The sequence below is a fragment of the Cajanus cajan genome, chromosome 10 (genome assembly GCF_000230855.2).
Source record: "Cajanus cajan strain Asha chromosome 10, NIPB_CcT2T_4, whole genome shotgun sequence".
Classification (NCBI taxonomy): Eukaryota; Viridiplantae; Streptophyta; class Magnoliopsida; order Fabales; family Fabaceae; genus Cajanus; species Cajanus cajan.
In genome coordinates, this window is record NC_138526.1 from 18,828,112 (window position 1) to 18,843,570 (window position 15,459).

Sequence of the window (15,459 nt, forward strand, 5' to 3'; positions counted from 1 at the left end):
CAATATCAGATGATGGATAATCTAAGACGAAGCATCCTAGATGAAATTAAAAGCATTCCATCTGCATTCACTACAACAAATGTGCTAAATAACGGAGGTTACTTCTGTGTTTAGTGGAGGTTTTTACCCTCCGCAAAATAAATTGCAGAGGTTTTCAAAAACCTCAGCAGTTACATTCGCCACAAGAAATTAGCGGGGTTTTTAAAAACCTCCGGTATCAATAGTATTTTGCGGAGGTTTTTTTTGTAGAGGTTTTGACCCCACTGAAGAACAGGAAAAACATGTAACCAAATACTGAAATTAATCCCAGATTGTCCTATGAATCATGAAAGAACAATTCTTTACACCTCTCAGCCCATTTTTCAACTTGCTCAAAACACCCATCATGTATTATTAGTCAATATTCAATCTACACCAAAACCAAACTGAAATCCAAGCCAGCGGCTCCGGCAAGTCCACGCTCATTGACGCACTCGCGGGGCGCATCTCCAAAGACAGCCAGAAAGGGTCCCTCACGCTGAACGGCGACGCTCTCGAGTCCAGCCTCCTCAAAGTCATCTCCATGCTCACCGTCGAAGAAACCCTCACCTTCGCCGCTGAGTTCCACCTCTCCCGCTCCCTCTCCATGTCCAAGAAAAAAGCCCGCGTCCACGCCCTCATCGACCAGCTTGGCCTCCGCTTCGCTGCCTCCACCGTCATCGGTGACGAAGGCCACCGCGACGTCTCCGGCGGCGAACGGCGCCGCGTCTCCATCGGCATCGTGACTCGCACAGGACCAAGAAGAAGAAGAAATCTCCAACCAAACACACCCCTACCCCCACCCTTACCCCCACCCCCACCCCCACCCCCACCCCCACCAAATGGAAATCCCACGCGCAGCAGCACCTCTACTCCACCAAGCTCCACCAAGCCCTACGCAGAGTCAACATCTCAGGCGACGCGCCCCGTCGCGGAAAGGCCGTCCGTGAGGCCGCCGACAGGGTGCTCACCGTCGCCGCCCGGGGGAGGACTCGTTGGAGCCGTGCCATCTTGACCCACCGCCTCAAGCTCAAGTTCAGGAAACAGAGCCACAAGAGGCACAAAGTGGTTGGGCCGGCCCACCCCAAGAAGCCCCGCTTCGGCGTCCTCCGCCTCAAGGCCAAAACCCTCCCCGCCATCCAACGGAAAGTTAGGTTCCTGAGCCGCTTGGTCCCCGGTTGCCGGAAAGAACCGCTTCCCGTGATTCTCGAAGAAGCAATCGATTACATACCCGCGCTCGAGATGCAGGTTCGAGCCATGGCAGCTCTCGCTGACTTACTCTTAGGCTCTTCCTCCTCTGCGCCCCGCCGCTACCGCTGCATCCAGAGAATCGCTCAGAGCAGAAGCATCTTAAGCCTCTTGGACCGCTTGCTCTTCCTCTCCCACGGCAACACTGTCTTCAGCGGTTCTCTGGCAATGAAAGGGTTTTGGGTGTGGTTGGAGGTTGACGGTGTTGAAAGGGAAGTGTGTCTTTTAGGGTTTAGAATGGCAAATTTTAATAATTAAAAGTAGAAATTAAAATAATATTTTAATTAGAGGAGGTTATAAACCTCTACAAATTAAACAAAAAAATGGCAGATTTTAATAATTTAAGGAGGGTTTTAAAACCTCAGCAAAATAACCTCTACTATTTATTTTTTTTTTGTAGTGATTGCTGACTAGAAAAAAGGAAAAGTCAAAGTCTATCTCTTAGACGAAGACTTAAATTTCCAAACGCAGATGAAGTATATTGAAATGCGTTTGAAGTCCACTATTCACAATGAGGAATATCACATATCATCCATATTCACAAGAAGAGTACACGAAGTCATCAAGAATGTGATATGAAAGAAGAAAAATAGAAGAGCACAAATCCATAAGTCAAAGTTGCGTGTGTCAGGGCAAGTACATATACTTTTCAAAAAAAGGAAACGCCTCCGTAGCTAAAATGATGAAAAAAGGACAGGCATACCTAGGTCATGTTTGAAGTCAAAAACAAAAAGGAACAAATTATGCAAAGGACTTCACGTAACACAGATTCAGCAAGCAAACATTTAATGCAAGATCAAACGCATTAAATGAAAAAGATCTGTGTAGCCATGAACGAACTGCTATCTGCACCAACGGGAAGCTCGGCCTCAACAGACACATTCAAATTCAAACAAGGGGAAGATTTATCACAAGGCTATAAATATCAAGACTTGAGAAGAGAAGTAACGAGCAATAAGCAAAAGAAAGCTTCAAAACAGGCTTACATCTCCTCTTATTCAGACTTGTATATCTGTGTAAAAACTAAGATAGTTTTTCTTAGTGAGTGTAAAAATTTCCCCATCCTCTCTGCGAGAGTCATATACACACTCTAGCATTGACGAGAAGTTGACTAACTAGGAGTGGTTAAGAATACTAGCATCGACGAGTGAAGTTGACGAACTAGAAGTGGTTAAGAATACTTGTAATCCTTTGTGATTAGTGGAACCTTTCGGTTGAAGGAGACTGGACATACCTCAGGTCGAGTGAACCAGTTTAAAAAACTTGTGCACTCTTTATTTTCTTTCAGACAAAATTTTATTTAACTACTATATCATTGAAAACTTCATCCACTAATTAAATCCTTTTCACAGTAACCTCTCTTAGACGAAAAATACATTTGCTCAATTTATTACTTAGAGAAACATTTTTACTAAGAAGAAATCTCTTCCTCAATCAGAAGATAAACCATCAGATTGAAAAGTTTTTTTTTTTTGCCAACCATGCACAACGTTAAGTGTTCAAAGTGATATTCTCATTAGACGAAAACTAGTCTTTTTGCGAAACATTTTTCAAACTCCTTCATTCACACACATTCAACACCCCTACTGTGTGTTTTCTGCTAACCTCGATTGGTATCAGAGCTTGACCCCTAGGGTTGAGCATCTAACACTACAGGGAATGATCAATGGAAAATGATAGATAGGCAGTGAACCGCCCACCTCTCTTCAAAGAAACCAACTATGACTATTGGAAATAAAGAATGATTGCATTCTTTGATGCATGTCATATAGACATGTGGGAGGTCTTAGCACAGGGAGACTACATTTCGCTCGACGAGGTTGGCAGGGAGATACCCAAGGCACGCTGGAATAATGGACAAAAACAAAGATTCATGCTGAACTCTAAAGCCCAAAATGCACTCATGTGTGCCCTGACTGAGGAAGAATACACCAAGGTGCACAGCTTCAAGAGTGCTAAACAAATGTGGGATACCCTAGCTCTAACCTATGAGGGATCCCTGGAGCTAGGTAAAACACAACAAGTTAAGCTTGTTGGTCCGTAAATATGAACTCTTCGAGATGGAAGAGAATGAATTTATCCAAACTATGTTTGAAAGATTTCAAACTATTATTAATGAACTCTTTTTTCTAGGTAGAACTTATGATAACTTTGATCATATTGACAAATTACTTCGCTGTCTGCCCAGGAAGTGGAGACCACAGGTCACGACGTTAAGAGCGTCCAAAAATCTTGAAAAGCTCTTGCTTGAGGAACTCATAGGACTATTCAAAGTTCATGAGCTAGAACTACAACAAGACGACGCTGGAAGAAAACAAGTCTATTGCACTAAGTGTGCAAAAGACAAAATCTACACCATCAGCTTCTAAAGCAATAAAAGTAGAAGAAGCATCTAATAAAAGTTGTGGTGAAGATACATGTGACTTAGACGATGAGATATCCTTCTTGTCAAGAAAGATCAATGCCATGATGAAGAAGAAGGGAGGGTTACGTTGGAGAAAAATCAACAAAACCCTAAGAGACAAGGCACAACCACTGTGCTTTGAATGCAAGAAACCAGGACATTAGAAAATGGAATGTCCAGAATTAGAAAAAGAAAAGGAGAAAGAAAATAAGAAGACAACTCTCTACAGGAAGAAGAAGGCCATGATGGCTACCTCGGAAGATATAGACACGACATCATCTGAAGATGATGAACAAGAGAACATATGTCTCATGGCAGACACAGACTCATCGACAGAATCCGAGGTTGAAGCGGTTAGTGAATCTGACTTCAAAGATCTTCAGCATGCATATAATGAACTTCTAATTGATTCAGCAAAGATCTCTATAGCATATAGAGAATAGAAGAAAAGAATTTCTGAACTACTTGAAGAAAATCTTTTACTCAAAAATGAAAATGTAAAATTATTGAAAGAATCAGAAAAAGGTCTTGAAGAAGCAAAATTTCTAAACAAAGAGAATTAATCATTAAAATCAGATTTATCAAAGTTCACCCTAGGAACTAAGAATCTTGAACATCTTTTAAAATACTTTAAGAGTAGAAATGATAAGTCTAGATTAGGATATGTTGATTTCGAATCAGAAAACAAATTAAGTACATCTACATATCCTACTTATGGGAAGCATGGGTATTTTAAGCCCAAGTGCAATCACATGCAAAAAAAGAGGTATTCCAAAACCTCAAACGCTAACATTTGTGGACCCAAATCCATTTGGGTACCAACGACTGAAATAATACCTATTGCAGATCTGTTCAACAAGAAAAAGAAGTGTCTAGTCATGGTACCTGGACAGTGGCTGCTCGCTGTCGCCACCGGCCCGAAACGGGCCTCGGCGGTCGCGAAGACGGTCGAGGCTCGCTTTTATTTTAGTTTTGAAAATGTATTGGATTATTAGAACGACTTGTTCTCAAACTGAGACCTTGCCGATCTTATCCAATTTATTTATTAAATGTCTCACCAATCCATGTTAATCCCAAGCGGGACCCTCCATGGATTAGTGGTTTTCGTAGTAAAAGGGTTCATGGAGTCGCCACCAATGTTTTACTCAAAACATTGGAAAAAGGGATAAGGCAATTGATTTTATAAATCAACTTCGGCCATTACAACCAGAGTTGGGTAAGGGAGTCGGTTACGCGTGGGGAAGGTGTTAGCACCCCACAACGCCCCTTTCGGGTTCCCTATGACAGATTATTTCTAAAAATAATAGTACAAAATTACTAAATTACCCCTATTTATTCTAAACGATTATGAACAAGATATCTACATGGCGAATAAATTAGATATGCTATGCAACAATCAGAAAGCAGTAAAAGGAAGGATTTTGAAGAAGAAACCTTTGAAGCGTGCTTTTATATATTTCGTAAAACTGGGAAGCTTTTTGGCGTTCCCTCGCTCTACAAGCCCGCTCGCTCCCTCCTATAAAATTTTGACTACGGAAATCCGGAGGATTTCCCTTCGACTAGGTTCGATCCTCAAGCAAAATGGCTTGGGGCTCAAGAACTTCGTCGGATCAACTCTCCGAGTGATTTCTAGGGTAGAACACTGCTCAAAAACCCCAGAATACTCAAGGAGAGGGTTGAAACTCTTTTCCAAAGTGTGGAATGACGTCCAATTGACGTCATATTTATAGGGAACAGGCCCAATACGGGCTACAGAATCAATACGGCCGTATTGCAATTTTTGAACTTCAATACGGCCGTATTGAGTTCAATACGGCCGTATTGAAGCTCAGAAATTTCAATACGGCCGTATTGAGTTCACTGCGGCTGTATTGAAGCTTCAATACGGCCGTATTGATTTTAGTACGGCCGTATTGAAGTTTCAGAAACTTCAATACGCCGTATTGAGTTCACTGCGGCCATATTGAAGCTTCAATACGGCCGTATTAAGTTTAGTACGGCCGTATTGGGCTTCATTCCCTCCACTTTCTTATTTTGAGCTATTCTAAGACCTCTAGACCTACAGAGAACCCTCCTAGGGCCTTCCAGGAGTCCTTCTGGCTGATCTTCCTTCAGTCTTTGAGAGTCTTCGAGTCTTATTTCCGACCCGGACAATTTTAGGGGTCTACAGCTGCCCCCCCTTTACTTAGTCAAACGGTCTTTTGGTGTACCGGCTGACAAGTAAAGGAGTTGACCCAATTGTCCGGGTGATGTGCCAACCTTCTGACTTGTAGCGTCTTCCGGTGGAAAATTGTTGAGTAGCCTCTCCAGGTTGTTGCATACCTCGGCGCTTCTGACAACCTTGGTAGCTAAGTTTAACACCAACGTGCTTCTGACGACGCTGATGGCTGAGTATTGTCTCTCCAGACCTTGAGTACTGTCTCTCCAGACCTTGAGTACTGTCTCTCCAGACTTTGTCTGAGTACCGTCTCTCCAGACTTTGTTTGAGTATCATCTCTCTAGACTTTGTTTGAGTATCGTCTCTCCAGACTTTGATTGAGTACCGTCTCTCCAGACTTTGTTTGAGTATCGTCTCTCCAGACTTTGTTTGAGTACCGTCTCTCCAGACCTTGATTGAGTACCGTCTCTCCAGACTTTGTTTGAGTATCGTCTCTCCAGACTTTGTTTGAGTATCGTCTCTCCAGACTTTGATTGAGTACCGTCTCTCCAGACTTTGTTTGAGTATCGTCTCTCCAAACTTTGTTTGAGTACCGTCTCTCCAGACCTTGATTGAGTACCGTCTCTCCAGACTTTCTTTGAGTACCGTCTCTCCAGACTTTGTTTGAGTATCGTCTCTCCAGACTTTGTTTGAGTATCGTCTCTCCAGACTTTGTTTGAGTACCGTCTCTCCAGACTTTGTTTGAGTATCGTCTCTCCAGACTTTGTTTGAGTACCGTCTCTCCAGACTTTGTTTGAGTATCGTCTCTCCAGACTTTGTTTGAGTATCGTCTCTCCAGACTTTGTTTGAGTACCGTCTCTCCAGACTTTGTTTGAGTACCGTCTCTCCAGACTTTGTTTGAGTATCGTCTCTCCAGACTTTGTTTGAGTATCGTCTCTCCAGACTTTGTTTGAGTATCGTCTCTCCAGACTTTGTTTGAGTATCGTCTCTCCAGACTTTGTTTGAGTATCGTCTCTCCAGACTTTGTTTCGGTTGTCTTTGACGACCTAAGCAACTGAGTTTTGCCCTCTCCAGGGTCTGCGTCCGTGTCTTCTGATCACTTCGGCAATACGTGTTTACCCTCTTCAGGGATTAGTGATAGTTTTGTCTCCACAGTCCACGATGCTGCTTCGACGGTTTGATTTTGATTTTGGTGCCACTGAGGGCTGGATAACGCAGGGATCCGTCTAGGGGATGTGCAGTCATTCATAGGTTTTTGTGCCCCAACTTGCATTGCTTAGTTGGTACCCATGGGGAATTTCTGTTTCCTTTGGGTGTAGACACAGATGCTCTTTTTGAATTGAGCAATGCCTTATGTTTGGCTGACGTCCTTTGACGTTGGTGGAGTATCCCGGTTTATCCTTATTCGGGTATCTCTTTTTGATTTTCTGATTTTTGCTGCCTCTGTGTAGGCTGTTATCCGCTGGGGATTCTGGATGTTGATTTTGTCTCCACAGTCCACGATGCTGCTTTGACGATTGTTTTTGATTTTTGTGCCACTGAGGGCTGGATAACGCAGGGATCCGTCTAGGGGATGTGCAGTTACTCATAGGTTCTTGTGTCCCAACTTTCCATTGAGTAGTTGGCGCCCATTGAGGAATTTCTGTTTCCTTGGGGTGTAGACACGAAGATGCTCTTTCTGAGATGAGCAGTGCCTTATGATTGGCTGACGTCCTTTGGACGTTGGTGGAGTATCCCGGTTATCCTTATTCGGGTAACTCTTTTTAATTTTTGGATTTTGTTGCCTCTGTGTAGGCTGTTATCCGCCAGGGGATTTTGTCATTGGTTGTGATTGGCCTCTTCTGTTAGGCAGATCATCTTGATGTTCAATGATAGGCTGAGAGCCGGATTTCGCTTGGGGAATGATTATTGATCTTTTCGATTTTTTCTCTTTTTTGAAAGAGTGCCTCTGAATAGGCGAATTATCTTGATGTTTGATGATTGGCTGAATGCCGAATTCCTCTTGGGGAATGGTTATTGATCTTTTTGATTTTTTCTCTTTTTGAAGGGGTGCCTCTTGAGTAGGCGACTGGGGATTTGAAGTTCAGTGCTCGGCTGAGTGCCAAATTCCGCTTGGGGAATGGTTATTGATGTTTTTTTGATTTTTCTCCTTTTGCAGGGATGCCTCTGAGTAGGCGACTGGGGAATGTGGGATCTTATGTATCCCAGAGTATTATTTAGGAAGCCTCTGCAGGCTTAGCCTCACTCAGCGCTTGAGTCAGAGAGCTATCTTCCACTGAGGAAGTTTTAAGTCCTTTGACTAGATATACTACTAGGGTGATCGTGCTTCCATTGGGAATGTCGTCGATCTTGCTTTGATAGCCCTCGCTGGGGATTTGTTCCGTGAGCTTGAGTTGAGGTTTCTCTGGGGAGTATTATTTCTGCGAGCCTCTCCAGGCTCATTTACTCTGTACAGTTGGGGGAGTATTATTTCTGCAAGCCTCTCCAGGCTTTAGTTATTCTGAGGAAGTATTATTTCTGCAAGCCTCTCCAGGCTCAATTATTCTGAAAGAGTATTATTTCAGCAAGCCTCTCCAGGCTCAATTATTCTGAGAGTATTATTTCGGCGAGCCTCTCCAGGCTCAGTTATTCTGAAAGATGTGAAATCTTTGTCTTTTTTTGTCGACTTTTGACTTTTTCTGTATGTTTGCCTTTTTTGTCATTTTTTGGCTTTTTCTGTATTTTTGCCTTTTTTGTCATTTTTTGGCTTTTTCTTTATTTTTTCCTTTTCTGTTGTTATTCGGCTTTTTCTGTATAGAAATGTCTCAGTTATTCTGAGAGAGTATTATTTCGGCGAGCCTCTCCAGGCTCAATTATTTTGATAGAGTATTATTTCGGCGAGCCTCTCCAGGCTCAATTATTCTGTGGGAGTATTGTTTCGGCAAGCCTCTCCAGGCTCAATTATTCTGTGGGAGTATTGTTTCGGCAAGCCTCTCCAGGCTCAATTATTCTGTACGAGTATTATTTCGGCAAGCCTCTCCAGGCTCAATTATTCTGAGAGAGTATTATTTCGGCGAGCCTCTCCAGGCTCAGTTATTTTGAGAGAGTATTGTTTCGGCAAGCCTCTCCAGGCTCAGTTATTTTGAGAGAGTATTATTTCGGCAAGCCTCTCCAGGCTCAGTTATTCTGAGAGTATTCTTTCGGCAAGCCTCTCCAGGCTCAGTTATTCTGAGAGTATTCTTTCGGCAAGCCTCTCCAGGCTCAGTTATTCTGTATGACGCTGTTGATTTTCTGAATCTTTGCATTTTGTTTGCTGCTGTCATACACAAGCAATTTTTCTATTTTTCTATTTTATGCAATTGCCTCATGACGAGGTCTTTGAAAATTTCTTTATGGCCAATACGGCCGCATCCATTTCAGTATGCCCGTATTGAATTGAAAATTTGTTCATAACCCTAATTTTGGTACGGGCGTACTGAACATGATACGGGCGTATTGTTTTTCTGAAGTTTATATTTTTTTTTCAATAAACAGAGAATAAGTGATCTTCCATTACACCTATCATCTGTATGCATGTATGCAGTATGATGCACCTAATTCTATTTGATTCATTTTTCAAAAGAATTAACCGATGCGTTTTTTGTTTGGATTCTGCCATTCCTCAAGACGAGCTGTGCTTTGCCGATTTCTGTTACCGAGGAATGATGCGTATTTGATTTTGGTGTCATCAATCAAATGATTCTTCCCTTCCTTTAGAAGATGTGTCAACCCTCCTATTGACCACTATATCTCCATGTTTCCACTAGATTATTCAAAAATCGTTGGGACAAGAGAGAAAAGAAGGAAAGGATATATTTTCAAAAGTTTGTGTTTTAGAGGGGATTATTATTATTTTAAAAATGGTTTTTGTAAGAATGGCTGGCCATGGTAGGCTTATTGTGTTTAGGTTTGTTCGATTAAACACTTATGAGATTAAGCACATCTTTGTTATTAATGATTGTGCTTTGACAACTTGGATAGCTTTTCTTGAGCCCCTTGTTGAATTCAATTGATGGTACCATCATGGATTTATTTTGTTTTTCTTTTTTTGACGGCCCTAACTTTTGCCTAAAACACCCATTTGTGGAGTTTTAGCGGGCTTTTGTATTCATTTTGTAACCCTAACTTTTGCCTAGGTCACCCTTTTCGTGGGATTCCTAGCGGGTTTTTGTCTTCATTTTGTAACCCTAACTTTTGCCTAGGTCACCCTTTTGTGGGATTCCTAGCGGGTCTTTTGCTCTTATTTTTGCGCAGTCCCCTTTTTGGGTTTCCTGCCGAGCTTATTATCTTTAGGATTTCTTTTATCCATGATGGCACTTATTGATGCCAAGAAAAGGTGCTCCAAGCTGTCATGCACATTTCCACATAAAAATGATGCGGGTTTATTGTTATCAAGATGATTTTAACCTCATTTATGCTTATTCAAACAGGGTTAAAATAATGTGGTCTAGAATTTTATTGCAAGCAAGAAAAGAAGCAATAAAGAATTAATGAAGAATGATTTTATTATAATCGCAGCGGAAACATGTGCCCTATCGAGGCTCGGGGGTCGGGCTGTCCCCGAGGAGTGATCTCTAATAGTCACTGAATTTACACATCCCTATTAGAAGGAAAAGGACACTTGATGACGACAATCGGCCTTGACGATTGTGAACCGGCCTTCCTAAAGATCTGGCTTAAAGAACGTCGAGAAGGATCTTGGTTCCTCTTCGTCCTTTGATCTTTGTTAGGGTTGTATCTTAACCCTTGTTTCCCCGGATTGTCCTTGATAATGGGTAGCTCCGGGATTCCTTGGGAGTCCTTGCCTAATCCTTGTCCTGGCAAGTATCCGTTCTTTGTGAGCATATGAGCTACCTTCTTCATTTCTCGGGGAAATGTCTCAACATTGGCGATCTCCAATGCTTGGAAGGCGGTTTCTAAAGCTTCCTCTGCTGCATCCACATAAGGTATGTTGGATGGCTTGCTGATGAGTATGTCATCTTTAGCTTGTACGGTCACCTGTTTGTCACCCACTATGAACTTGACTTTCTGGTGGAGCGTAGAAGGAACAGCTTTCGCATCATGAATCCAAGGTCGGCCGAGGAGACAGCTGTATGTGGGAGTGATGTCCATCACTTGAAATTCGACGTTGAAGATAGTGGGTCCAATTTGGATTGGAAGATTGATCTCTCCCACCACTTCTCTTTTAGATCCATCGAAGGCTCGAACGATCATGTTGCTCGGGCGCATTTGGATTCCCTTGATTGCCACTTGCTCGAGCGCTCTTTTTGGCATTACGTTCAAAGAAGATCCATTATCTACCAAGACTTTAGCGATGTGATACTCCTTGCACTTTATAGAGATGTGCAAGGGCTTATTGTGGTTTGATCCCTCGGCGGGGATTTCTTCATCGATGAAGGTGAGGTGATCATTAGCCTTGATGTGACTAACAATCCCCTCAAACTCGTCTTGGGAGATAGTGTGCGACACGTATGCCTCGTTCAAGACTTTCAACAGAGCTTGCCGATGCGGTTCGGAGCATAGGATCAACGACAACAGCGTAATCTTTGCTGGCGTTCTATGAAGTTGATCCACGATGGAGTACTCGCTCTGTCGGATAAATTTTAACAGCTTGTCAGTCTCCTCCTCGGATTCTTTTTCCTCGGTTTTCTTTTCTTCTTTTTCTTTATTCTTGGGGGCTTTGTTATGAAGATCATCGGGAGTGTAGATCCTACCACTCCTAGTCATGCCCCCAAGTCCAGCGATGTTGGAGATATCGCTGTCGGCAGAAGAGTGGATGTCGTATATCCACGGCACAGCCTTATTTGATTTGTAAGGGAAAGGCCTTGGAACTGTGATCCTTAATGGTGTTGGACCTTCCCCTTTGTTTGTCTTGATTACCAACAACGGAGTTGACGTGTGCTCGCTTGGCGCGGTTGTTGGCTTACACTTGATAACGAACGGCGTGTGATCCATTCTTTGAATATACGCATCGATTATTTCTTTCTTTTTATTAATGTTTATTAATGGATTACTAGGAGAGATGTATGAATGACTCCTAGATCTCTCCATGATCTATATGCATGATATGAGATGATGAGGTTGAATATGCATGCATAGTGTTTATTCAACTAAGCATTATCATGTTTTTAGGATGTTCCTAAGATGATGCATGATATTGCTTGGTTTGGATAAATAACCCTTTTTTCTTTTTTTTTCTTTGGGTATTTTGTATCTTTTTTGTATTTATTTTTTGGGTGAAAAGGGAAACTACCTATATGAATGTGATGAAGGTAGATGTTAACACCATGTAATGGAAGATTCTTATTCCCATTTATTCTTATTTTAAAAAAGGGAATGTTGTATGTTTAAAAAATGCAATGTATGCTCATACAATGTCACATAATCAATGCACAAACAATTCACTCATCCACGAACAGTCACGAGCAAATCACGAGGTAGGGGTATCCTGCAGAAATGGTGCATATTCAAGGTGGTTCTAACTGTTCTCACCAGTCCAAGGCCCCCAAGGTGCCCCCATTATAGGGACCCAATTCCTCTCATCGTAGGTCGATGGAAAGCTCCAACGCACCGTCGAACTCAAGTTCATGGTTATCACCTTGAGTGATGTTTTCCGACAACGGTCTACGGGCACCTATAGACCCATTCGACAACCGGCCGTACTAACATCCACTCCCTATGGTTAATCACTCATGCCCCCGGGTATAGAGGGAACTGTTGTGTGCAAAGGTTTGTGTGCAGTTTGTATTTCAAACAATTGCGTAAATTTAAAAATACAACAGTTATTAAAGCCAAATAGATAAACATGTTATCATACAAGTGAGGGGTAATAAAGTAATTTTAACTATTATTTGTTAAAATCAATCTGTCACTAAATGGGATTGACTCTCGAGGCTTCCCCAGCGGAGTCGCCATCTGTCGCCACCGGCCCGAAACGGGCCTCGGCGGTCGCGAAGACGGTCGAGGCTCGCTTTTATTTTAGTTTTGAAAATGTATTGGATTATTAGAACGACTTGTTCTCAAACTGAGACCTTGCCGATCTTATCCAATTTATTTATTAAATGTCTCACCAATCCATGTTAATCCCAAGCGGGACCCTCCATGGATTAGTGGTTTTCGTAGTAAAAGGGTTCATGGAGTCGCCACCAATGTTTTACTCAAAACATTGGAAAAAGGGATAAGGCAATTGATTTTATAAATCAACTTCGGCCATTACAACCAGAGTTGGGTAAGGGAGTCGGTTACGCGTGGGGAAGGTGTTAGCACCCCACAACGCCCCTTTCGGGTTCCCTATGACAGATTATTTCTAAAAATAATAGTACAAAATTACTAAATTACCCCTATTTATTCTAAACGATTATGAACAAGATATCTACATGGCGAATAAATTAGATATGCTATGCAACAATCAGAAAGCAGTAAAAGGAAGGATTTTGAAGAAGAAACCTTTGAAGCGTGCTTTTATATATTTCGTAAAACTGGGAAGCTTTTTGGCGTTCCCTCGCTCTACAAGCCCGCTCGCTCGCTCCTATAAAATTTTGACTACGGAAATCCGGAGGATTTCCCTTCGACTAGGTTCGATCCTCAAGCAAAATGGCTCGGGGCTCAAGAACTTCGTCGGATCAACTCTCCGAGTGATTTCTAGGGCAGAACACTGCTCAAAAACCCCAGAATACTCAAGGAGAGGGTTGAAACTCTGTTCCAAAGTGTGGAATGACGTCCAATTGACGTCATATTTATAGGGAACAGGCCCAATACGGGCTACAGAATCAATACGGCCGTATTGCAATTTTTGAACTTCAATACGGCCGTATTGAGTTCAATACGGCCGTATTGAAGCTCAGAAATTTCAATACGGCCGTATTGAGTTCACTGCGGCTGTATTGAAGCTTCAATACGGCCGTATTGATTTCAGTACGGCCGTATTGAAGTTTCAGAAACTTCAATACGCCGTATTGAGTTCACTGCGGCCATATTGAAGCTTCAATACGGCCGTATTAAGTTTAGTACGGCCGTATTGGGCTTCATTCCCTCCACTTTCTTATTTTGAGCTATTCTAAGACCTCTAGACCTACAGAGAACCCTCCTAGGGCCTTCCAGGAGTCCTTTTGGCTGATCTTCCTTCAGTCTTTGAGAGTCTTCGAGTCTTATTTCCGACCCGGACAATTTTAGGGGTCTACACTCGCGACACATGACAGACAAATATATGTTAAAAGATTAACATATAACTTGCTAAGCATAAGTCAATTATGTGACAATGGTTACGAAGTATCCTTCAACAAAAATAAATGTACCGTTGGTCCAACTGATTCATCTATATTGTTTATGGGTAACAGATGCAATAACTTGTACAAAATAATGCTTAATGAACTAGAAAATCAAAATGTTGATTGTCTAGTATCCTATGAAAACCAGTGGTTGTGGCACAAGAAGCTTGGTCATGCAAGCTTGAGATTAATCTCAAAGCTAAAATAGCATAACCCCGTAAGAGGTCTACCGAGTCTTGTGTACCATACGAATAGCTTATGTGAAGCATGTCAGAAGAGGAAACAAGTTAAAAGTTCATTTAAAAGTAAAATCATGTTTCCACCTTAAGACCTCTTGAACTGCTTCACATAGATCTATTTGGTCCCACTAGGGTTGTGTATCTGTTAGTGGTAAAAGATATGGACTAGTCATTGTTGATGACTACACTAGATGGACATGGGTGTTGTTCATAACCCACAAGGATGAGTCCTTCAAGGTATTCCATGTATTCTATAAGAGAGTTCAAAACGAAAAAGAAATATCAATTGCGTCTATAAGATGTGATCATGGGGAGAATTTGAAAACAAACAGTTTCAAGACTTTTGTGAAGAAAATGGAATTAAACACAATTTTTCAACTCTTAGAACTCCACAGCAAAATGGAGTTGTTTAAAGAAAGAATCGGTCTTTACAAGAAATGGCAAGAACTTTATTAAATGATTTTTCAACTCCCAAACACGTATGGGCAGAAGCAATTAATACTTCCTGCTATATACAAAACAGAATATATATTAGACCTATCTTAGAGAAAACTCCCTATGAATTGTGGAAGGGACGAGCACCCAACATATCATACTTTCATCCATTCAGATGCAAATGCTTCATTTTAAATACTAAAGATAACTTAGGCAAATTTGACTTAAAAACGGACGAGGGTATCCTACTTGGATACTCTAAAAGGTCAAGAGCCTATAAATTCTTCAACAACAGAACCAGTTAATCGAAACTTGGATATTCTGAGAGGTCAAGAGCCTATAAAAGAATACTTGGGGAACCAGAAGTGGTTTAAGAATACTAGCGTTGACGAGTGAAGTTGATGAACCAGAAGCGGTTAAGAATACTTGCAATCCTTTGTGATTAGTGGAACCTTTTCAGTTGAAGGAGACTGGACTTACCTCAGGTCAAGTGAATCAGTATAAAAACGTTGTGCACCCTTTATTTGCTTTCAGACGAAATTTTATTTAACTACTATATCTTTGACAACTTCGTCCACTAATTAAATCTTTTTCATAGTAACCTCTCTTAGACGAAAAATACATTTGCTCAATTTATTACTTAGAAAAACATTTTTACTGAAAATAAATCTC

The 15,459-nt window shown here is 41.7% G+C and overlaps 1 protein-coding gene across 1 annotated transcript; it reads left to right on the forward strand.

The window, feature by feature from the left end:
* Positions 1-708: 708 nt before the first annotated feature.
* LOC109791193 (transcription factor bHLH148) lies at positions 709-1,776 on the forward strand (the record flags this gene model as incomplete). Its single annotated transcript, XM_083064706.1, has 1 exon — positions 709-1,776. A coding segment is annotated over one exon (816 nt), but the record flags the coding sequence as incomplete, so codon positions are not given.
* Between the last annotated feature and the right edge of the window lie 13,683 nt (positions 1,777-15,459).